The sequence below is a fragment of the Hyla sarda genome, chromosome 9, assembly GCF_029499605.1.
Source record: "Hyla sarda isolate aHylSar1 chromosome 9, aHylSar1.hap1, whole genome shotgun sequence".
In the NCBI taxonomy this organism is placed as follows: domain Eukaryota; kingdom Metazoa; phylum Chordata; class Amphibia; order Anura; family Hylidae; genus Hyla; species Hyla sarda.
Window position 1 is genome coordinate 163,939,582 of NC_079197.1, and position 24,007 is coordinate 163,963,588.

Consider the following 24,007-nt stretch of genomic DNA (forward strand, 5'->3'; position numbering starts at 1 on the left):
TATTAATCTTTAACTATTGTCCATTGTCATTTGTGGTGAGGTGGGAAAAGCCAGAATATTCGTTGTGAAGACCTGTGAAGAAAAAAAGAAAAGGATTAAGTACATGGTAATCCAGAACAATATAACATAAAAAGGAACATAATGGCGTCTGAAGAAATAGGGAACAACAAGGGCACGAAATGGCGGCTGCTGAGGGGATGAATGACACGATGTGGAGCGGTGGGGGAGGGGATTTGCCAATAAAGAGATTACAGTCTCTCAAACCTACATACCTGACGACGAAGCCCGGAATGGCGGGGCGGTGACGTACTCGAGTTTATATAGGCTCGTTACGTCATGAGGGGCGGGGAAAGCCCCGACGCCGAAATTAGGAACGTGATTGGCTAAGAAGAGCCAGGCAGATTTTAAAGACCGGCTAGTGACTGGTGATGTCACGAAGCTGGCCAATGAAGAAGCGGTAAAAACCGCCCAAGCTCGTGACTCCGCCCACGGGCCTTCACCTTCGTCGTTTAAGCAATTATATTATGCTGTTTTACGAATACGATAATGTTCTTATTCTTTCATATCGGGGGTAAACTGAATAAAAACATCGACATGCCATCCCTATGAAGTGATTTATTTATATTTTAGCCGGGGAATGGTGTAGTGTCGTTAACGCCCTGTTAATGCGGTCAATGGCAGTTTCCCTAGAGCGCGAACTGTCGTCTTTACACTGTTTGGTCGCCATTTTGGATGTGCCAAAATCCCATGCTTATGCATTGGGCCGGTCTTCGAAAAGATGGCGCCTGTTTTAATTAAAATGACACGTGTTCTTTATCACTTAGATACTTGTGTAACGCACGTTTTAATAATCTTTGTAAAATGAACATAAGGCTTCCTAATGGCTTTAGTTTTTATAGGGAGATGCTGCAAGTAACTCCTGGAGTCGCGTAAACAGATGGTGTAGCTCGCGGGTTACAGTTTGCGCAACTCCCTTTATATTCAATAGAGGGTTACGCAAATTGCGCATCGGCTGCTACCGTCTATTTTTTCTAAAATAGAGATCACGAGATGAGACAATTTTTTCGTTGATCCATCTCCTCAGTATTTTTTTTTTTTCTGTTTGCGGCCACAGAAGCAGGGAAGTTTGCCTAACTTCCCCTTTAATTTAATGGGGGATACGCAAACTACGTAGTCCCACTGGCTACGTTATACACGTAACTCCCGAAGTCACGTAAACAGCGTAGCTCGCGACTATACGCTGTTTGCGCTGCTCTTTATTAAAGTCATAGGCATTTACGCAGATTGCGTACCTTCCTCGCTTCGGCAGTATAAGGCATTCCCGACCACCTCCGGCGACCGTAAACAGATCGGAGGTGGCCGGTCACCGGAAAAGTGAAATCACGAGATCGGACAACCACAAGAAAAACATTTACAGCAAAGAGCATAGGAGAGGAGTCTGTGAAGGGGAGGTTATGAACGCAAAAGACGGTGTTTGTCAATTCATCACTTGTTAATAAAGTTTAACGATAGGTAAAAAAAAACAAAAAAAAAACAGTAGTACTGGTTGGCAGTTGCCCTTGCATTCTAATTAGTCCTTCCCTCACCAAGATGGCGGCCTCCTTGGGCAGATTGTGTGTGACCGGCGTGAGGGGGCTTCTCTGGAGCAGGGTAATCGGCTGTGATCGGGGAGGGTGGTCTGCATGATGTGGTGGTCTGTAGGATGTGTGGTCTGTAGGATGTGGTGGTCTACATTAGGGGGTCTGTAGGATGTGGTGGTCTGCATCAGGGGGTCTGTAGGATGTGGTGGTCTGCATCAGGGGGTCTGTAGGATGTGGTGGTCTGCATCAGGGGGTCTGTAAGATGTGGTGGTCTGCATCAGGGGGTCTGTAGGATGTGGTGGTCTGCATCAGGGGGTCTGTAGGATGTGGTGGTCTGCATCAGGGGGTCTGTAGGATGTGGTGGTCTGCATCAGGGGGTCTGTAGGATGTGGTGGTCTGCATCAGGGGGTCTGTAGGATGTGGTGGTCTGCATCAGGGGGTCTGTAAGATGTGGTGGTCTGCATCAGGGGGTCTGTAGGATGTGGTGGTCTGCATCAGGGGGTCTGTAGGATGTGGTGGTCTGCATCAGGGGGTCTGTAGGATGTGGTGGTCTGCATCAGGGGGTCTGTAGGATGTGGTGGTCTGCATCAGGGGGTCTGTAGGATGTGGTGGTCTGCATCAGGGGGTCTGTAGGATGTGGTGGTCTGCATCAGGGGGTCTGTAGGATGTGGTGGTCTGCATCAGGGGGTCTGTAGGATGTGGTGGTCTGCATCAGGGGGTCTGTAAGATGTGGTGGTCTGCATCAGGGGGTCTGTAGGATGTGGTGGTCTGCATCAGGGGGTCTGTAAGATGTGGTGGTCTGCATCAGGGGGTCTGTAGGATGTGGTGGTCTGCATCAGGGGGTCTGTAGGATGTGGTGGTCTGCATCAGGGGGTCTGTAGGATGTGGTGGTCTGCATCAGGGGGTCTGTAGGATGTGGTGGTCTGCATCAGGGGGTCTGTAGGATGTGGTGGTCTGCATCAGGGGGTCTGTAAGATGTGGTGGTCTGCATCAGGGGGTCTGTAGGATGTGGTGGTCTGCATCAGGGGGTCTGTAGGATGTGGTGGTCTGCATCAGGGGGTCTGTAGGATGTGGTGGTCTGCATCAGGGGGTCTGTAGGATGTGGTGGTCTGCATCAGGGGGTCTGTAGGATGTGGTGGTCTGCATCAGGGGGTCTGTAGGATGTGGTGGTCTGCATCAGGGGGTCTGTAGGATGTGGTGGTCTGCATCAGGGGGTCTGTAGGATGTGGTGGTCTGCATCAGGGGGTCTGTAGGATGTGGTGGTCTGCATCAGGGGGTCTGTAGGATGTGGTGGTCTGCATCAGGGGGTCTGTAGGATGTGGTGGTCTGCATCAGGGGGTCTGTAGGATGTGGTGGTCTGCATCAGGGGGTCTGTAGGATGTGGTGGTCTGCATCAGGGGGTCTGTAGGATGTGGTGGTCTGCATCAGGGGGTCTGTAGGATGTGGTGGTCTGCATCAGGGGGTCTGTAGGATGTGGTGGTCTGCATCAGGGGGTCTGTAGGATGTGGTGGTCTGCATCAGGGGGTCTGTAGGATGTGGTGGTCTGCATCAGGGGGTCTGTAGGATGTGGTGGTCTGCATCAGGGGGTCTGTAGGATGTGGTGGTCTGCATCAGGGGGTCTGTAGGATGTGGTGGTCTGCATCAGGGGGTCTGTAGGATGTGGTGGTCTGCATCAGGGGGTCTGTAGGATGTGGTGGTCTGCATCAGGGGGTCTGTAGGATGTGGTGGTCTGCATCAGGGGGTCTGTAGGATGTGGTGGTCTGCATCAGGGGGTCTGTAGGATGTGGTGGTCTGCATCAGGGGGTCTGTAGGATGTGGTGGTCTGCATCAGGGGGTCTGTAGGATGTGGTGGTCTGCATCAGGGGGTCTGTAGGATGTGGTGGTCTGCATCAGGGGGTCTGTAGGATGTGGTGGTCTGCATCAGGGGGTCTGTAGGATGTGGTGGTCTGCATCAGGGGGTCTGTAGGATGTGGTGGTCTGCATCAGGGGGTCTGTAGGATGTGGTGGTCTGCATCAGGGGGTCTGTAGGATGTGGTGGTCTGCATCAGGGGGTCTGTAGGATGTGGTGGTCTGCATCAGGGGGTCTGTAGGATGTGGTGGTCTGCATCAGGGGGTCTGTAGGATGTGGCGGTCTGCATCAGGGGGTCTGTAGGATGTGGCGGTCTGCATCAGGGGGTCTGTAGGATGTGGCGGTCTGCATCAGGGGGTCTGTAGGATGTGGCGGTCTGCATCAGGGGGTCTGTAGGATGTGGCGGTCTGCATCAGGGGGTCTGTAGGATGTGGCGGTCTGCATCAGGGGGTCTGTAGGATGTGGCGGTCTGCATCAGGGGGTCTGTAGGATGTGGCGGTCTGCATCAGGGGGTCTGTAGGATGTGGCGGTCTGCATCAGGGGGTCTGTAGGATGTGGCGGTCTGCATCAGGGGGTCTGTAGGATGTGGCGGTCTGCATCAGGGGGTCTGTAGGATGTGGCGTTCTGCATCAGGGGGTCTGTAGGATGTGGCGGTCTGCATCAGGGGGTCTGTAGGATGTGGCGGTCTGCATCAGGGGGTCTGTAGGATGTGGCGGTCTGCATCAGGGGGTCTGTAGGATGTGGCGGTCTGCATCAGGGGGTCTGTAGGATGTGGCGGTCTGCATCAGGGGGTCTGTAGGATGTGGCGGTCTGCATCAGGGGGTCTGTAGGATGTGGCGGTTTGCATCAGGGGGTCTGTAGGATGTGGCGGTCTGCATCAGGGGGTCTGTAGGATGTGGCGGTCTGCATCTGGGGGTCTTGGATGTGGCGGTCTGCATCAGGGGGTCTGTAGGATGTGGCGGTCTGCATCAGGGGGTCTGTAGGATGTGGCGGTCTGCATCAGGGGGTCTGTAGGATGTGGCGGTTTGCATCAGGGGGTCTGTAGGATGTGGCGGTCTGCATCAGGGGGTCTGTAGGATGTGGTGGTCTGCATCAGGGGGTCTGTATGAATGACTGATAACCAATAAAGTTATGTGTCCTCCTCACAGACCCCGCTATCTTCCCTGCCCCTGGGGGTCCGCTCACTATGCAGCCCCCCAGAAGAGTTTGTTGAGGTCTCGCGGTATAAGGAGCAGCCCTGGGAGTACCTGAACAGTGAAGGTAATTGGCCTTTTAAAGGGACAGTAGACTTGTGCCAGGTATTGTTCTCTGTTATCAGCCACATGTGTTCTTTATAAGCAGCTGGATGTCTGATGACCCCTCTACAAGTATCTTATAGACAGTGGTCTCCAAAAGTGTAGACCTCTACCTGTTGCATAACAGAAGATTGGGGGGGGGGGTCCCAGTGGTCGGACCCCCACAATCAGACACTTATCCCCCATCCGTAAGTTATCCTGCATGATAGTTCTCCTATAAAGTGTTGCTGTCATGATCTCATAGCCCGAGACTGATGGTATCAGGATTCCGACCAGTGGTCTTCAACCTGCGGACCTCCAGATGGAGCAAAACTGCAACTCCCAGCATGCCCGGACAGCCAACGGCTGTCCGGGCATGCTGGGAGTTGTAGTTTTGCAACATCTAGAGGTCCGCAGGTTGAAGACCACTGCCATAGACTTATATAGGGCTTCCTGAATTCTGACTCTAGATCCCATCTCTGATGTGACAGTTTACTATAGGGAGGGACCCTCTTGCGTCTCTTCAGCGACTTCAAAAACTCCCAGCATACCCTGACAGCTGAAGGCATGCTGGGAGTTGTAGTGTTTGAAGTCGCTGAAGAGCCTCACGTTCATTATTGTTGCATTATTTACTATATTTTCTAGCATGAGGCTGTTGGCATGCTGGGATTTGTAGTTTTGTAACACATACTGGAGACTTCCCTAAAATATGCAGACGTTTATAGCCTGCTGCTGTCCGGGCATGCTGGGAGTTGGTTTCACAACAGCTGGAGAGCCACAGGTTGTGTATCCCTGAATTATTTAGTGCATTTTCTAGCTTATGGCTGTCTGGGCATGCTGGTAGTTGTAGTTTTGCAACAGTTGGACAAACCCAGGTTTGGGATCAGTGCTTTTCATAATATAAAATTTAGGATTTCATTGTTTTTAGTAGAAGCCTGCAGTAGAGATGAGCGAATTTACAGTAAATTCGATTCGTCACAAACTTCTCGGCTCGGCAGTTGATAACTTATCCTGCATAAATTAGTTCAGCTTTCCGGTGCTCCCGTAGGCTGGAAAAGGTGGATACAGTCCTAGGAAAGAGTCTCCTAGGACTGTATCCACCTTTTCCAGCCCACCGGAGCACCGGAAAGCTGAACTAATTTATGCAGGAAAAGTCATCAACTGCTGAGCTGAGAAGTTTGTGACGAATCAAATTTACTGTAAATTCGCTCATCTCTACCTGCAGACCCCAGAGTTGAGGGGGGGGGGGCACAAGCGTTACCCCACTTATAAGCCCAGTCTGCCATAATCGTAAGGTGACAGCGGGATGTGTGATCCTATATTTTCTTACTATTTTTCTTCCTAAAGAATACTTGGAGCGTTATGGACAGAGACCCGTCTGGGCAGACTACAGAAGGAACCACAAAGGATCAATCCCGCCGCAGAAAACCCGGAAAACCTGCATTGTGAGTCATTGGGGGCTTGTATGGATCTAAAAGGGGTACTCTGGTTGAAAAACAAACTTTTTAAAATCAACTGGTGCCAAAAAGTTAAGCAGATTTGTAAATTACTTCTATTAAAAAAATCTTAATCCTTCCAGTATTTATCAGCTGCTGTATGCTCCAGAGGAAGTAGAGTTGCTCTTTTCTGTCTGACCACAGTGCTCTCTGCTGACACCTCTGTCCATGTCAGGAACTGTCCAGAGTAGAAGCAAATCCCCATAGAAAATGTATCCTGCTCCGGACAGTTCCTGGCATGGACAGAGGTGTCAGCAGAGAGCACTGTGGTCAGACTGGAAAGAACTACACAACTTCCTGTGGAGCATACAGCAGCTGATAAATGACTGGAAGGATTAAAGGGGTACTCCGGTGGAAAACATTTATTTTTATATATATATATATATATATATATATATATATATATTATTTTTTTCTTTAATAAACTGGTGACAGAAAGTTAAACAGATTTGTAAATTACTTCTATTAAAAAAAAAAAATCATCACCCATCCAGTACTTTTTAGCAGCTGTATGCTACAGAGTTAATTCTTTTCTTTTTGAATTTCTTTTTTGTCTTGTCCACAGTGCTCTCTGCTGACACCTCTGTCCGTGTCAGGAACTGCCCAGAGCAGGATAGGTTTGCAATGGGGATTTTCTCCTGCTCTGGACAGTTCCTGATACGGACAGAGGTGTCAGCAGAGAGCACTGTGGACAAGATAAAAAAGAAATTCAAAAAGATTAGAATTTCCTCTGTAGCATACAGCTGCTAAAATGTACTGGAAGGGTAAAGATTTTTAAATAGAGGTAATTTATACCAGTTGATCATATTCATATATATATATATATATATATATATGTATGTGTTTTTCACCAGAGTGCCCCTTTAATGGGATGTTCACACTGAGGAATTGCTCGAGTAATTCCATTTGCTTTTTCTGCTCCAATTTATTCTTCGTCATTTTCCATTGACTCTGATGGACTTTCTGTTGTCCTGTTCACACTGAGGAATTTTGACGCTGAGTTCTGTTCCGCCTAAAGATAGAACATGCTCATTCTTCAGGCGGAATCTTCGAGTAAAAGCCCATTGAAGTCAATGGGATTTAATAATTTTTTTTTTCCTGAGGAAATCCGTTGCACGTGGAATCCAGAAAAGTAGAATTGCATCGCCTCCTGCATTCCTCTTCATTTCCGCGTGGAAATTCCGCACGATGGATAAAATGACAGAATTCAACAATATCCTGACCGAAATTATTTCTCAGTGTGAACCTGAGTTGGTGCCGGCAGGGGGTGGTGTTAAGAATTTGAATCGGTGTTTCCCAACCAGGGTGCCTTCAGCTGTTGCAAAACTACAACTCCCAGCATGCCCGGACAGCCGAAGGCTGTCCGGGCATGCTGGGAGTTGTAGTTTTGCAACAGCTGAAGGCAAACTGGCTGGTTCAAACTCTTAAAGGGGTACTCCGCCCCTATACATCTTATCCCCTATCCAAAGGATAGGGGATAAGATGTCAGATCGCCGGGGTCCCGCTGCTGGGGACCCCCGGGATCACCGCTGCAGCACCCCGCCATCATTACTGCGCAGAGCGAGATCGCTCTGCACGTAATGACGGGCAATACAGGGGCCGGAGCATCGTTACGTCACGGCTCCGCCCCTCGTGACGTCACAGCCCGCCCCCGTCAATACAAGTCTATGGGAAGGGGGCGTGGCGGTCGTCACGCCCCCTGCCATAGACTTGCATTAAAGGGACGGGCCGTGATGTCATGAGGGGCGGAGCCATGACGTCACGCTGCTCCGGCCCCTGTATCGCCCGTTATTACGCACAGAGCGAACTCGCTCTGTGCAGTAATGACAGCGGGGTGCGGCAGCGGCGATCCCAGGGGTCCCCAGCAGCGGGACCCCGGCGATCTGACATCTTATCCCCCATCCTTTGGATAGGGGATAAGATGCCCTTTAATGAAGTTAACATTGTGGTGAATGGAATTTTCGCTGTCCCATTCACACAGCAGACTTTCCGTCCCATTGAAGTCAATGGCAGAATGGAATGTGGGGAATTCTGGCGCCATCATAAATAATATTTTAAAGGGGTACTACGGTGGAAAACTTTTTTTTTTCTTTTAAATCAACTGGTGCCAGAAAATGTAAACAGATTTGTAAATTACTTCTATTAAAAAATCTTAATCCTTCCAGTACTTTTTAAGGGCTGTATACTACAGAGGAAATGCTTTTCTTTCTGGATTTCTCTTCTCACAGTGCTCTCTGCTGACCTCTGCTGTCCATTTTAGGAACTGTCCGGAGCAGCATATGTTTGCTATGGGGATTTTCTCCTGCTCTGGACAGTTCCTAAAATGAACAGCAGAGGTCAGTAGAGAGCACTGTGGTCGTGACAGAAGAGAAAACCAAAAAGACAAGCATTTCCTCTGTAGTATACAGACGCTAATAAGTACTGGAAAGATGAAGATTTTTTTAATAGAAGTCATTTACAAATCTGTTTAACTTTCTGGCACCAGTTGATTTAAAAAAAAATAAAATAAAATTTCCACCGTAGTTTTTATATGTTGATACTGATGAAAAGGAAAGACCTTTTGTAATATCGTTGTTAAAGTTTAAAAAAAGTATTTTAATAAAGAAAATGTCTCCTGAAAATCCCACCTGTAGGGGTCCCCATACCTACTGGGACACTAACCAGTCCTGCAGCAGCATCAGCTTCAGCTTGTCCACAAGTCATGGACAAGAGATCACTCATAGACAATGCTGCATGAGAAGACGCACAAATCACGTCCCAGCACCGCAAGGAGAACTTCCTCCCTCACTCTGCTACACACAGCCCAGAGCAGTTCAGTGTGAGATGAGCTATGACTGGCTAAAGCTGCACACACACCCCTCAGCACTCCAGACTGCATTTCCTGATTTTGGATTAGCAGCAGTCCAAAGTCTGTGAAAGCGATGGGGGGGAAATATGCTCTGGACAAGTAGGGAGACACCTAGTGGCAGCTTTTTTTTTTTTTTTTTTAAACACAAACAAAACATAGAAAACTTAATTTGAAAGATTTTTTATTTACCATAAGGAGTGCAATAGCAAAAAATTTTTTAATGACAGTCCCCATTTAAGTGGTTTAATGAGATAAGAAAAAGAAAAATGCCTCTGCAGATAGCACCACCTTTGTTTATGGGTTGTGTCTGGTATTGCAGCTTGCAGTTATCATGCAGTGAGTATTTTGTATTCCCTTACAGAGAGGAAATAAAGTTTGCGGGAATCCCTGCCCTATCTGCCGGGACCAGAATCTTGGTGTGGATTACCGGGTGAGTAGGCTGGTTTGGGTGCGGTGATGATCTCTTTTATGACCTGTCTCTTTAACAATGCGGGATCCTCCCTTAGCCTAAGTTGTTACCATGTGATTCATCCTGTTCCCACAGAACGTGAAGTTACTCCAGCAGTTCCTCTGTCCGCATACAGGAGCCATGCATCACCCCACCAGAACAGGTTTGTCTTACTCAATGGCAGAGTTTCCCCAACCAGGGTGCCTCCAGCTGTTGCAAAACTACAGCTCCCAGCATGCCCGGACAGCCGAAGGCTGTCCGGGCATGCTGGGAGTTGTAGTTTTGCAACAGCATAAGGCAGGCAAACTGGCTGGTTGCAAAACTACAGCCTTGGGACTTGTAGTTTTGCAACAGCTGGAGGCACCCTGGTTGAGGAAACACTGCTCTATAGTGTGGCTTCTACATCTCACCCACGTCTGTATCTTTTAGGCGTGTGCATGAAGCAGTACAAGCGCCTGGTGAAGGCCATAAGTGAAGCCGAGGACCATGGTGAGCAGTTCTGTCACTTATACAGTGATTCATGGACGCTGTAACCTCTGTGAATGAAATACGTTAAAGGGGTACTCCGGTGGAAAACTTTTTTTATTTATTTATTTATTTTTTTTAATCATCTGGTGCCACAACTTTAAATAGATTTGTAAATGACTTCTATTAAAAAAAAAATCTTAATCCTTCCAGTACTTTTTAGGGGCTATATACTTAAGAGGAAATGCTTTACTTTTTACATTTATCTGGTGTCATGACCACAGTGCTCTCTACTGTCCATTTTCGGAACTGTCCAGAACAGGAGAAAATCCCCATAGCAAACATATGCTGCTCAGGACAGTTCCTAAAATGGACAACAGAGGTCAGCAGAGAGCACTGTGGTCATGACATCAGAAAAATCTAAAAAGTAAAGCATTTCCTCTGTAGTATACAGCCCCTAAAAAGTACTGGAAGGATTAAGATTTTTTAATAGAAGTAATTTACAAATCTGCTTAGCTTTCTGGCACCAGTTGATTTAAAAAGAAAAAAAGTTTTTCACGGGACTACCCCTTTAAACGTTTATTAGCTGGTGCATACATAGCACCAACATATTCCACAGCGATGTACTATAATCAATTTACAAAACATTTACGCCCAGGAGATATTTTGATATAAGGTCTGTACTGCTGCCCATAAGGTAATAGTAATATAATCTATACCATGATTCGGTTTAAAGGGGTACTCCACTGGCCAGCGTTCGGAATATTTAGTTCCGAACACTGTGGAGGTCGGCCACGACCCCTCAGTGCAAATCTATGGGAGTAGGCGTGGCGGCCACCTTGCCTCCTCCCATAGACTTGCATTGAGGGGGCGTGGCTGACCCCGCAGCGTTCGGAACTAAATATTCCGAATGCTGGCCAATGGAGTACCCCTTTAAAGGGGTACTCCGGTGGAATATATATAGATTTTTTAAATCAACTGGTGCCAGAAAGTTAAACAGATTTGTAAATTACTTCTTTTAAAAAATCTTAATCATTCCAGTACTTATTAGCTGCTGAATACGACAGAGGAAATTATTTTCTTTTTGGAACACAGAGCTCTCTGCTGACACCTCTGTCCATTTTAGGAACTGTCCAGAGCAGCATATGTGTGCTATGGGGATTTTCTTCTACTCTGGACAGTTCTTAAAATGGACAGAGGTGTCAGCAGAGAGCATTGTGGTCATGATGTCAGCAGAGAGCTCTGTAGTCCAAAAAGAAGAACATTTCCTCTGTAGTATTCAGCAGCTAATAAGTACTGGAAGGATTATGATTTTTTAAGAGGTAATTTACAAATCTGTTTAACTTTCTGGCACCAGTTGATAAAATTTAAACGGAGTACCCCTTTAAGTTCTCTATAATTCAGACTTCAGTGGAAAGAGCCACATATCGTCCTCTATATTCAGTCTCCTCCTGGATGCAGCTGCATTTGGGTTATCCAGCGTGAGGCCATGTTCACACCTTGGAATTTCCGTGCCGAAATTCCAATGAGATTGCGCTGCAGCAGAGTTTCCTTGAATTAAACAGGATTCTGCTGCGCTGTGCACATGGTGGAATTCCCATGCCAGATGTTTCCAGCACGGAAATTCCGAATTCCGTGTCCGCACAAAGAATGAACATGTTCATTCTTTCTGCTGACGCCGCACAGAATGCATAGCAGTCTATCAGACTGCGTATTCCCCTGCGGTCCTAGTGCTGGTTTATACCATGCCCACAGTTTGCGGAATGTCTGCACGGAGATTCTCCGTGCGGACATTCCGTAGTGTGAACATTGCCTTTAAAGAAACAGCAAATTTTTCAGAAAACAGCACCACATCTGTCCTCAGGTTGTGTGTGGTTCTGCAGCTCAGTTACATTAAAATGAATGGATCTCGTTCGGCTCCATTGGGGGACACAGGAACCGTGGGTATATCTTGCTGACACTAGGCATACAAAAATAAAGTGGGCCCCTCCCATCAGGATATACCCCGCCCACTGACTGAGCTAATCAGTTTTAGCTTAGTGTCAGGAGGAAGCGGACACAGGTCTGGAGCTCTCCAGACCTGGTCCTTTTTTCTTTTTTTTTTTTTTACTAGTTTTTCCCATAGAGTATTAGATTTTTCTCTCCTTTGTTATTTTATCTAGTTTTTTTTTTTTCACAGCAGAAACTATGCTGCTGAAAATCTTCAGTGGAAAGCCCGCGCCCATTCAGAGTTCCTGCAATCTCGTGATAAAATCCACCCTTGTGAACCAGCCCTTTATGGTTCATTCACATGAGCAGATTGTGTGGATTTTCTGCAGAAAATCTGCAGTGGATTTTGCTACCATTGACTGACTTCAACGGGTTTGCAGGAATTCCACAAATCTGCCACTTTTGCAGATTTTCTGCTGACCCATATAAATCAACGGCAGCAAAATCCGCTGTGAATTCTCCACAACATATATGCTGAAGAAAGTATGCACAAAATCCGCCCTTGTAAAAAAAACCTTAGGCCATGTTTTTACACCAAAATTTCTGCATGAATTTATAGCCAATCCACTTCAGTGGGATTTCTGCTGCAGGAATCCCATTGAAGTGAATGGGCAATACATTTCTGCTGAATTTACGCCAGAATTTTCATGCAGAATTCCGTGCAGAAATTCTACCATGTGAACATAGCCTTAAGGGGAGTATGAACCTACACCTCACATGTCCATGTGGTGTTTTGCAGCTCAGTCTTATTGACTTCAGTGGTGCTGAGCTGCAGTACCAGATACAACCTAGGGGGGGAAGATGTGGCACTGTTCTTTAAAAAATAAAAAAATACAGTGACCCCCCGACCTACGATCATTTCAGCATACGATCACTCTCAGAGGCCATCGCATGTTGAAGGCAGCATCAACATACGATGCTTTTGTATGTCGGGGCCATCGCATAAACGGCTATCCGGCAGCTTCAGCTGCCGCCGGATAGCCGTTTACGGTGCCCCGCAGACGATCACTTACCTGTCCTCGGGGCTCCGGCGCGTCCTCTTCGGGATCCTCTGAATCGTCGGCCCTCTCCATCGTCGTCATCACGTCGCCGCGCACGCTGTCCCGTCATCAAATAGGAGCGGCGTGCGTAGCGACATGATGGCGGCGACACAGAGCGATGATGCCGGGGAAGCAGAGGCCTTGCCGGGGCGTCGGGGACGCAGCGACAGCGATGGACGGCGACATCCCGGGCAGCTGTGACGGTCCGGAGCGGCGGGGGCAGGCGAGTACAACTTCCTCTAACAGTGGTCTACAAACCTGCGAACCTCCAGATGTTGCAAAACTACAAACACCCAGCATGCCCGGACAGCCGTTGGCTGTCCGGGCATGCTGGGTGTTGTAGTTTTGCAACATCTGGAGGTCCGCAGGTTGTAGACCACTGTCCAATACTTTACATTGCACGGATCCCTCAACATACGATGGTTTCAACAAACGATGGTCCATTTGGAACGGATTACCATCGTATGTTGAGGGACCACTGTAATAATAAAGTTTATTGTTCTCTAAAAAAAAATAAAAATAAAAGCCATTGTTTTAGGTCACTGAAGTCAGGTGATTAAAAAGAAGTTATGAAGGCATAAGGAATTGAACATGTTCTCATTTGTAGGTCACTTGCCAGTACTGATCCCGCACAAGGATATAACATTTGGAGACTGCTCCCGAAACTATGGTGCGGTGGCACAAACTCCTCCTGCCCCACCCGGCCCATGGTATTCCTGGTATGAGTGGCAAGAGCCGTCTGCAACGGAGGTGGCAAAATTAGAGAAGCTCTATAAGCCCTACTGGAAGCAGATGATGGGGGAGCAGTGAAGATGCAAAGGGTTTTGTCTTTTTTTTTTTTTTATGTATATTTTCTGTATTCAACAGTGAATAAAGTAAGATGTCTGCTAATAATGGAGCCCAAGTGGTGGATTGTCCGTAATAGGTTATGTAAGTGGGGGGACAACGAGGGGAAGGGCTGGGCGGTATGACCAAATGTGTGTCACAGTATTTTTTTTAACTCACGGCGGTTCCACGGTATATAACCTTATTTTCTCCCCCCAACCATGTGACCCGCGCGTGGTGTTCAGCTTCCCCCCCCCCAAATCATGTGACCCGCCAGAGCTGTTCTGTCCCCCCCCCAACCATGTGACCCGCGCGTGGTTTACGGCTCTCCTCCCCCCCCAAATCATCTGACCCACCAGCACTGTTCTGCCCCCCCCAATTAATGATCAGCCCAGCGGGGTACTATTCACAGATGTCAAGCACTGCCCTCTTCCTCCTTGTTGGGGGCCACCAGCGATGGAACTCTATACTGTTCGCCAGTGGTCTCCAACCTGCGGACCTCCAGTTGTTGCAAAACTACAACTCCCAGCATGCCGGGACAGCCAATGGCTGTCCGGGCATGCTGGGAGTTGTAGTTTTGCAACAGCTGGAGGTCCGCAGGTTTGAGACCACTGCTGTACACCTATGCCCGGGCTGGAAAAGATACAGAAAATAAATTTAACTCACCCACCTCGGCCGCACGCTGGGGACGGGGGGAGGACAGCCGTCAGCCTATCACCGGCCGGAGCGATGTCCCGCCCTTGCCAGTGATAGGCTGAGCCCACTGTCATGTAAGAAGCCGGCTTCTTACATGACAGTGGGCTCAGCCTATCAGTGGGCGGGACATCGCTGCAGCCGGTGATTGGCTGACGGCTGTCCGACGTTCCAGGGCCGACGTGGGTAAGTTAAGTTTATTTTCTGTATCTTTTGCAGCCGGCATAGGGATACAGTATAGAACAGTGGTCTCCAACCTGCGGACCTCCAGCTGCTGCAAAACTACAACTCCCAGCATGCCCGGAATTGTAGTTTTGCAACATCTGGAGGTCCGCAGGTTGGAGACCACTGGCGTACAGTATAGAGTTTCAGCGCCGGTGTCGGCCCGCAACAAAGAGGAGGAGGGCAGTGCTTGACATCTGTGAGTAGTACCCCGCTGACCGGGCTGATAATTAATTGGGGGGGAGCAGAACAGCGCAGGCGGGTCACGTATGATTAGTTCCCCGATGTGGGGACAGCGCAGCGCTGGGCTGATAATATATTCGAGGGGGAGGGGCCCAACCGGTATTGCGGTATGGGCTAAAATTCATATCGTGCAGCCCAAAAATTTCGGTATTCGGTATGAACCAGTATACCGCCCAGCACTAACGAGACGCGCTCACATTATCCTACCATGCAGGTTGTTGCACCCAAACTATAAATCAAACAAATATCATTGCCTGCAGCCTATTAAACACAAGCTTAACCGGTTGGATGAGCTGCATTTGTCTGACATGCACGCATATCAGTGTTTCCACACCAGGGTGCCTCCAGCTGTTGCAAAACTACAACTCCCAGCATGCCCAGACAGCCTTTGGCTGTCTGGGCATGATGGGAGTTGTAGTTTTGCAACAGCTGGAGGCACCCTGGTGTGGAAATACTAATTTAGACATATGGAACCAGTTTTTTTTTTTTTTTTTGCCATGCTGGGAGTTGTAGTTTTGCAATAGTTGGCGGTCAGGAGTTCAGTCCAGTATTAAATAGGTTGAGCAGAATTAGGGTCCCCACCCAACAGAGATCCCCCAACTTGCAGTTCTCCAGCTGTGGCAAAACAACAACTTCCAGCATGTTCTGACAACCACAAGCTACAAAACTCTAATGCAGTGATTATCAAATTTGGGACCAACATGGAACCATTCTTTTGGTGTTGTCTCTGCGGATTCTCCCGAGACAACACATCATCGCAGGAGGCGTGAATGGATCTAGTCTGTCTGAAATATAGTTATCCGGATATTTAGGGCAGCATGCTGTGTTGTGCTGAGAAACGCCACAAACAGAGGAGCAGACAGGGAATGAATGCAGAAGGAGCAGCAACCTCACTGATTGCACAATGTGATAAATCTCCCCCCAAAGCCAATACATTTTTGGTGGTTCTGCAGCATTTTTTTTTTTTTTCACATTTAATCATACCCCTTTAACAATACAAGAGACTGAGACATGTTTTGTATCCAAAAATGACAACTTTTATATACAAGAGCTGTACAGAAATATGTTAAATAGAATCCAACAACAGGCTGCAGAGTGACCAGTCATCTCCACCTCCGGCCCTTCTTCCTGCAACGCAAAATACAAGTCACTGTTAGAAAAGAAAGCGTAAACATGTGAAGTATTACACTGCGGTACTGCTATAGTAACTGGCCATTCAGGTTAGGTAAAGAGGAGCTAGTTGTTCCCCACTACATGCAGTGTATATTGGTGTATGGGCTTTGGGTTCCCTACTGTGGAGGCTTCAAAAGATCAGTTTTCATTTCTAGTACTACTCAGTATTTAGTGTCCGTGAAATAAGGAGATTTTTTTTTTTGTAGTCACCGTAAAATCTCTTTCTTGTAGAGATATGGGTATTATGCTGCTGTCCACTAGGAGGCGCTGACACTAGGCAAAAAGAGCTAATCAGTTGTGTCACAAAGCAGTAGGAGAAGCCAATCAACAAAGGAGGTGCCTCCAAAAAGGACACCAGAAAGTAACAACAGGTAACAAAACAACCTGACCAGGAGCCATAAATGGGTGGGTGCTGTGTTCCCCAATGAGGGCTACGAGAAAGAGACTTTACGTTGAGTACAAAAAAAAAAAAATCTATTCTCTGTCACCTTATTGGGGAACACAGAGACCATGGGACGTCCCAAAGCAGTCCCTGGGGTGGGAAAAACAACCAGAGAAGGGAAGAGCAGGCCAGAGACTGAACTATACCGATTCGCACAGGAACGTGGAAGAGGCTCAGGTGGAAACCGGAAACCCCCACAAAACATGAGGGGAGAGCTAGGACCCAAAAAGAAAGATTTCAACCAAGCAAGGACGGAGGTCCAACCTCTAACCAAATGCGACAAGAAACAGTCGCCTCGAAAGAGCAAACAACACCTCCGAAGACAAGACATAAAGGCCCAGGACCACCGAGGCCTGGCCCAAACGTGGAAGAGAGAGTGACAAGAACGCCAATTCAGGGATTCCACAAAGCAAACAAACATGGCAAGGAAACTCCAGCTGCCAGAAGAGAAGCCTGCCGTACAGGCCCGAAGGGAGAGCCCCGCTAGGAGGCCAGCCGCAACTACAGGACAGAGTCAGAGGAGAGAGAATGACAAGAAGGCATCAGCTGATCACACCCAGCAGAGGGCAAGACCTTCAGAAGGTGGAACTAGAAGCTGCCGGAAAAGATCCATGTCCAGGCCTGAACACAGAGCAATCCAGCCCAGAAGACTATTCGGGTAAGAGCACATTACTGACCACTCGGACACCAAACCACAGTCTTAAGGCCACGCTGCAAAAGGACCGGGTGGAAGAGGAAACTCAAAGAGCACAACGTATCGCCTGGAAGGGCAACGGGAGGAAAATGCCCATCTAGGTGCAAATTGCCAGACAGAGGTAACCAGGACGACAGAAGAGCCCTCGGCCACAAGGTCCGTTCACCCCCTGAGGGAGACTATGAGAGACAAACAGGCCGGTGAGAAGGTTAGAACTGTCCGTAACCCCTGGAGCAGTTGTCACGAGAACCAGAGGTTCCCAGATCAGGGAATAATTTGAGGGACTGCGGCGTCCCACACCAGAAGCGGCTAAGCAAACCCAAGCCGGAGCAAAACACCCCAGGTAAAGAGCCCCTAGGCCAAAAATAAATAAATAAAAAATAGGGAAACCACCTGGGAGATAGACATGTAAATGCCACCTGGAAAATTGCTCAACGCAAAAAGTCCTGCACAAGCAGAACATCAAGGGAGAGGGTCTTGATCAAGTCTGGGACCATCATGAAAGAAGTGGCATACCCTATGGAGGGAACGGCGGGCAGAGCAACAGGCAACTCTAGCACCGAGATCACTGCGCAGCACCCTCAGATACAGGGGACCAGAGGCTAGACAAGACCGCCCAGCGGTCAGAACAGACCGGATCCCGAAGGCACGGCACAGAGAGGGAGACAGAAAGGAACCAGCTCCAGTGTCAGTCCAGCCGAAGCAGTAAGGTACATGAACAGAAGACATTGGGGAATAATGCAGAAACAATCTCCGCAGAGTAGAAGGCAACATGAACGCCAGGAGAGCAACAGATGCACCTAAGCAAATCCAGCAGCACTCCGCCAGAGGTGGGAGGATGATTGCAGGGATAGGGAAAATAGGAGAAGAGCGGCACTGTGGAGGCGAACCCAGGCCTCCCGCATGGCAGGAGAGAAATGTACTACTGACATACCAATGTTCCACCACCAACAAAATAAACCATCCAATACAAGGAGGCTGGAGGACGACTGCTGAAAAAACAGGAACAGTGCCATGCCTGCACCACGCCATGTCACCCCGTTCAGGTACCTCCGCACAGGTAGAGGGGAGAAAAGAACTTCAGGCACAGCAGACCTGGCACTAGTGACCAGTGGTGAAGGAAAGACAGGTGCTGTCAGGTTTCCTGTAATTCCCCAAGGATTGATAAGGGAAGCATAGTTACATAGTTAGTACGGTCGAAAAAAGACATATGTCCATCAAGTTCAACCAGGGAATTAAGGGGTAGGGGTGTGGCGCGATATTGGGGAAGGGATGGGATTTTATATTTCTTCATAAGCATTAATGTTATTTTGTTCCATAAATGTATCTAATCCTGTTTTAAAGCTGTTAATTGTTCCTACTGTGACCAGTTCCTGAGGTAGACCGTTCCATAAATTCACAGTCCTCACGGTAAAGAAGGCGTGTCGCCCCTTGAGACTAAACTTTTTCTTCTCCAGACGGAGGGAGTGCCCCCTCGTCCTTTGGGGGGGTTTAACCTGGAACAGTTTTTCTCCATATTTTTTGTATGGGCCATTAATATACTTATATACGTTTATCATATCCCCCCTTAAACGTCTCTTCTCAAGATTAAACAATTGTAACTCCTTTAATCGCTCCTCATAGCTAAGATGTTCCATGCCCCATATTAGTTTAGTCGCGCGTCTCTGCACCCTTTCCAACTCCGCAGTGTCCCTTTTATGGACAGGTGCCCAAAACAGAACAGCATATTCCAGGTGAGGCCGTACCAATGCTTTATAAAGGGGGAGTATTATGTCCCTGTCCCTTGAGTCCATGCCTCTTTTGATACATGACAATATCCTGCCGGCTTTGGAAGCAGCAGCCTGACATTGCATGCTATTCTGTAGTCTGTGATCTACAAGTACACCCAGATCCTTCTCTACCAGTGACTCTGCCAGTTTAATCCCCCCTAAGACATACGATGCATGCAGGTTATTAGTACCCAGATGCATAACTTTACATTTATCCACATTGAACCTCATTTGCCAAGTGGATGCCCAGACACTTAGTCTATCCAAGTCATCTTGTAACTTATGCACATCCTCTATAGACTGTACCGTGCTACAAAGCTTGGTGTCATCTGCAAAGATAGAAACAGAGCTGTTAATACCAACCTCTATATCATTGATAAATAAATTAAACAACAGCGGGCCCAGTACTAAGCATGGCAAGCAAAGCAGATGACTATCCCTAAGTATGGACCACTGTCAAAATCCCATACCCCAGTAAAATGACCAATCAGGTCACTACAGAAAACAGGCCAGGACCCGAAAACCATTGCTCAGAAAAAGCAGGAAAGCACATGGCTGCAGACCGCTCTTATGTAGGCAGAATGGTAAAGCGCAAAGGTTAAGTGCCGCAAACACGCAGATGCACTATACCCGAAGGTACTGCCATATCGGGTCAATGCACAGGCAAGCTTCGAAAAAATCTATTTAATATATGGTCCCCAGATAGGGGAGGTATCAGATTAAACTGATATGAACAGATATGACACCTGAAGCGATCGAAATGGCCGAGAAGCGATCAGAATGCCTGCAAGGCAGGGGGGGGGATGGGAGTCGCCAGGCAACCCCAGGCCACAGAACAAAACAGGGGGTCTGAGGGAGATACTCTAAACCGCTAAAGTGACCGGAGCAGGAGAAGGCCAATAGAAAAACTATTCAACTGTAATAACCATGTGTGGCCACTAGAGAGAGGCCTAACACAGGAGAGAAAACTGGGGGGGGGGCATAGCTGGGGTAAAAATGTCCATAGCTGAGTGGCCAGATGAGGGAGGGACAGGCCACGGGACTGTCCCCTACAGGTATGGCACTGGGGGCATGAGGGCTCTTGCCCAGAGCAGCCACCAGCATTGGCAGAGGAGCTGGGCACAGTGTATACAAGACCCCTAGAAGGTAGAGGGGGAAGGGAGGGGAGGGGGATGTAGTACATACCGCAGACCTCATTTTCCTATACTTACCCTAAAGTCTTCGGGCAGCTAAAAACTGCGCTGCATCACGACAAGCTGCCATAGCGAGGCGGGCAGAGGCAAGTGGGTGACCCAGATCCAGGGTACTCCGCCAGGCGCTGGCGAGAAGGGGTTAACGGCCCATACTCTATGCACCGTGCCCCTTCATCACATGTGTGAGATCAGGTAGCGCCATGCTCCTTTCGCCCAACTTAGAAAAATAACAAAAGGAAAAAACCTTAACATCCCTTGCTAGAAAATAATAAAACCAAAAATATCAGGTCTAGAGAGCTCCAGACCAGTGTCTGCCTCCTACTGACACTAGGCTAAAACTGATTAGTGCGGGTATATCCTGCTGGGAGGAGCAGACTTCTTTTTTGCCTAGTGGGAGCATCATAATACCCATGGTCTCTGTGTTCCCCAATAAGGTGACCGAGAAATGTGGATGTCCACCATGAGAAGCTATTGTTCCTGAATATGTATTTCCCCTATATAACCAGCTTTAAAGGGAATCTGTCTTCCGTATTACCTGCACCAACCTGTCAGACAGGTTTGTAGTGCGGGTGATACTGATCAAAATAATATTGACCACATTTTGATCAGTCGCTCCGTTCTGCCATAATAATTATTTTTCTGTATATGCAAATTAGTTGCTTGGGGCACGGGCTCCTCCATCTTTATAATCCCCCTCCCTGCTCGCTCTGTGTACATTACTGTTCGGCGCATGCACCGCTCCCTGGTGTACCCAGGGAGCGGCGCATGCACCGAACAGTAACGTACACCAAGCGAGCAGGAAGGGGGTTTTATGAAGATGGAGGAGTCGGACCCCAAGCAACTAATTTGCATATACAGGAAAAAGAAGAATTACGGCAGAACGGAGCGATGGATCAAGATGCGGTAAATATTTTGATCAGTATCACCCGCACTACAAGCCTGTATGACAGGTTGGTGCAGGTAATACGGATGACAGATTCCCTTTAGGAATCTGTCAGCTGTACATCATGCTCAGGGCTCAAGTGTCAAGGAGGTGTTGCTGAGCAGCAATATTCACGCCTCCTCCCTGCCTTGACTGAGTGGTGTACAGGGTTCGGCTTTCAGCACTGAACTTTGTCCGTCAGTCAGTCAAAGCATTGAGGGTGGGAGGAGGTGGGCATGCTGTGGCTTAGCAACGCCTCCTGGCACTTTAGCTCCGGAGCATGATGAAGAGCTGACAGATTCTCATCAATAGTGGATTTTCAAGTTGTTGGACCCCCGCCAACTAGACACTCATCCCCAAATCCCAGTGTTTTCCAACCAGGGTGCTTCCAGCTGTGGCAAAACTACAACTCCCAGCATGCCTAGACAGCCGAAGGCTGTCTGGGCATGCAGGGAGTTGTAGTTTTGCAACAGCTGGAGGCTCCCTGGTTGGAAAACACTGCCCATTTTTGGCCCTTTGCTCACCCTGAAGAATCTCTCACCTGCTTCTTAAGTAATGAGGCAGCAGGGAAGGGAGGTGTATATAAGATGGAGTCTCAGTCTAATCTGTGCTCTTCCTGGTAAACAGCATGTCGCTGTAGGGGGAGACACTCTGACCCTGTTGAGGAAGCACACAGCTGGAATCTGTGAGTGGTCCAAGAAGTGGTGTGAACTGTGAGTAACAGGTTGCAGGAGTCACATGTTTAAATGGCTGAGGGTAGCTCACCAGTTAGTAGTCAGGGCATACTGATATGATGTAGTCAGTGACCAGATGGTCTAGGATTTTATTTTGTTCCTGCGTTATGTTTGTTTTTCCCCTGCAACCTGTCTAAATAAAGCTGGCCAGGTGCCAGGCTTGCATGAATAACCGTTGTCTGCGGGTTTTTTGAGAGGAAACGTTTCCCGTGGCAGTGTCCAGGACGATCCCGGAGCTAATCCCCAAGGAGGAATCCTTACATTATATATATATAAATTATTTTTAACATTTATATTTTATTTGCATTTAAATTGACAGCCCTATTCCAGCCAAGATAACACACATTAGGATTCATATGAGATGTTATAAATGCCCCTGTTGACACTACAGAGTGTGAACAGAATCTCCGATCGCAGAATTCCGTGAGCGGAGATTCAGCCTGGCAGCCGACAGCGGCGGTAGGACCACGCGGCACTGTGCCGTCACCATTGACGGCTATGCAGTACTCGCGGACTTCCGCGCAAAGAATGAACATGTTCTTTCTTTGTGCGGAACAATTTCAGCGGCGGAATTGTCCGCCGCTGAAATTCCGCAGTGTGATCGGGTCTCGGAGACCCATTCACACTAATGTTAAATTCACACTGCGGAATTCCATAGTGTGAACATACCCTTAGGAAAAAACCACATACAGTACGTCACACTTAAGATTCATTTCTATTATAAAACACCCACCTGAGTCCTAAAACTAAAACATGGCCGACCTTTAGCCAAGTTCCTCTTTGCTCTTTCCAGCTTGTTTAGGCATCTTCTTGCTGCTGGCATCTTCCAGTTCTCTGGACTTGTAATAATGTGGAGCCACTTCGAGGAGCCAGCCGCTGTCTATCTCAATGATCTGCAGGAGTCACATGTACTTGTTAGAGACGGATCAACGTTGGAGCAAATTACTGATCTTCTGTACAACAACATAAGACATTCAGGATATCTTTTCAAGGACAAGTGGGTACCTGTATTATTGATGACCCACAGCTTAGTTAACATACAAACCAAGTACAAAGATCCCCCGACATTCGATCATTTCAACATACAAGGCTTCTGTGTGTCTGAGCCATCGCAAAAACGGCTACTTGGCAGCGCTGACTGCTTCAGCTGCTGCCAGATAGCAGTTTAATGTGCCACATGTGCCCTGCAGATTGATACTTACATGTCCCCGCTGTCGCAGTCATCACATCGTCACTCATGACAGAGTGAGGGCGCAGGGCAGCGGCGACATAGTGATACGGCAGCAGAGGAGCGGCGAACTGACGGGGGACACGCGTGCCCTGCACAATGATACTTACATGTCCCCGCTGCTGCACTGCGCTGTCGCTCTCTGTCACAGTCATCACTCATGACGGAGAGTGAGGGCGCAGGGCAGCGGCGACTTAGTAATACGCCAGCAGAGGAGCGGCGAACTGATGGGGGACACTGATGGGGGGACTATGATACGAATCCCTCAACATATGATGGTTTCAACATACGATGGTTTGCCTGGAACCAATTACCATTGTATTTTGAGGGACCACTGTAACGTCAAATCTTTTTCTATTTTTTGATTGCAATTGTTTGTATCAGCTTTTTTGTACATTATTATGTGAGCTGCCATCTTGACTGAGCAGTTTTTAACAACATTTAGAGATATGTTTTACAGCAACAGACATAGGCAACAATAGACTGAAGCTGCCCCATTGGCATGGATGGAAAAGGTGTCTGAGCTTACATTGGGTTGCACAAAGAAAGTTCAGGCAGCTCCAATCCCCACTCCAGGACCCGTGCTCCGACCGGAAGGCAGCGCCTCCTCTCAAGAAGACAAAGTAGAAGAAATGGATGTCCAGCACCGGAGTCTCAGATAAAAGCTCGTAAGTCTTTTTTGAAGTAGTCACAGGAGACAAAACATCACAGAACAAACTCCTACACGTTTTGGGCAAGTCTGCCCGAAACGCGTAGGCGTTTGTTCTGTGATGTTATGTATCCTGTGACTACTTCAATAAAGATTTACAAGCTTTTATCCGAGACTCCGGTGCTGGACGTCCATTTCTTCTACGTTGTCTGGGCTTACATGGTGATCAAA

General features: G+C 48.1%; 2 protein-coding genes and 1 pseudogene across 6 annotated transcripts in view; 1 reads left to right on the forward strand and 2 right to left on the reverse strand.

The window, feature by feature from the left end:
• The first annotated feature begins 25 nt into the window (after nucleotides 1–25).
• On the forward strand, nucleotides 26–13,883 carry MRPS18B (mitochondrial ribosomal protein S18B). 2 transcript variants are annotated; one of them, XM_056537678.1, is made up of 7 exons: nucleotides 26–106; nucleotides 4,578–4,689; nucleotides 6,051–6,148; nucleotides 9,409–9,477; nucleotides 9,592–9,658; nucleotides 9,925–9,984; nucleotides 13,597–13,883. In XM_056537678.1, the coding sequence occupies exons 1-7, from the start codon at nucleotides 104–106 to the stop codon at nucleotides 13,797–13,799; spliced, it is 612 nt and encodes a 203-aa protein (XP_056393653.1). In that variant the 5' UTR covers nucleotides 26–103; the 3' UTR covers nucleotides 13,800–13,883. The 2 variants fall into 2 exon arrangements, with proteins under 2 accessions (XP_056393653.1, XP_056393652.1); XM_056537677.1 differs by lacking the exon at nucleotides 26–106 and adding an exon at nucleotides 1,526–1,650.
• Nucleotides 13,884–15,987: 2,104 nt separating this feature from the next.
• DHX16 (DEAH-box helicase 16) overlaps nucleotides 15,988–24,007 on the reverse strand; it is a 38,798-nt gene continuing 30,778 nt past the window's right edge. For 3 of the 4 annotated variants that reach the window (XM_056540606.1, XM_056540608.1, XM_056540607.1), the window contains exons 21-22: nucleotides 22,633–22,792; nucleotides 15,988–16,100 (exon numbers count right to left, since the gene is read on the reverse strand). In XM_056540606.1, coding sequence (XP_056396581.1) covers nucleotides 22,664–22,792 — 129 coding nt within the window. In that variant the 3' untranslated portion in view covers nucleotides 15,988–16,100; nucleotides 22,633–22,663. Of the gene's footprint in view, nucleotides 16,101–21,706; nucleotides 21,823–22,632; nucleotides 22,793–24,007 lie in introns of all 4 variants that reach the window. The other variant, XR_008847985.1, reaches the window with a different exon arrangement.
• On the reverse strand, nucleotides 19,665–19,826 carry LOC130292245 (U2 spliceosomal RNA; annotated as a pseudogene).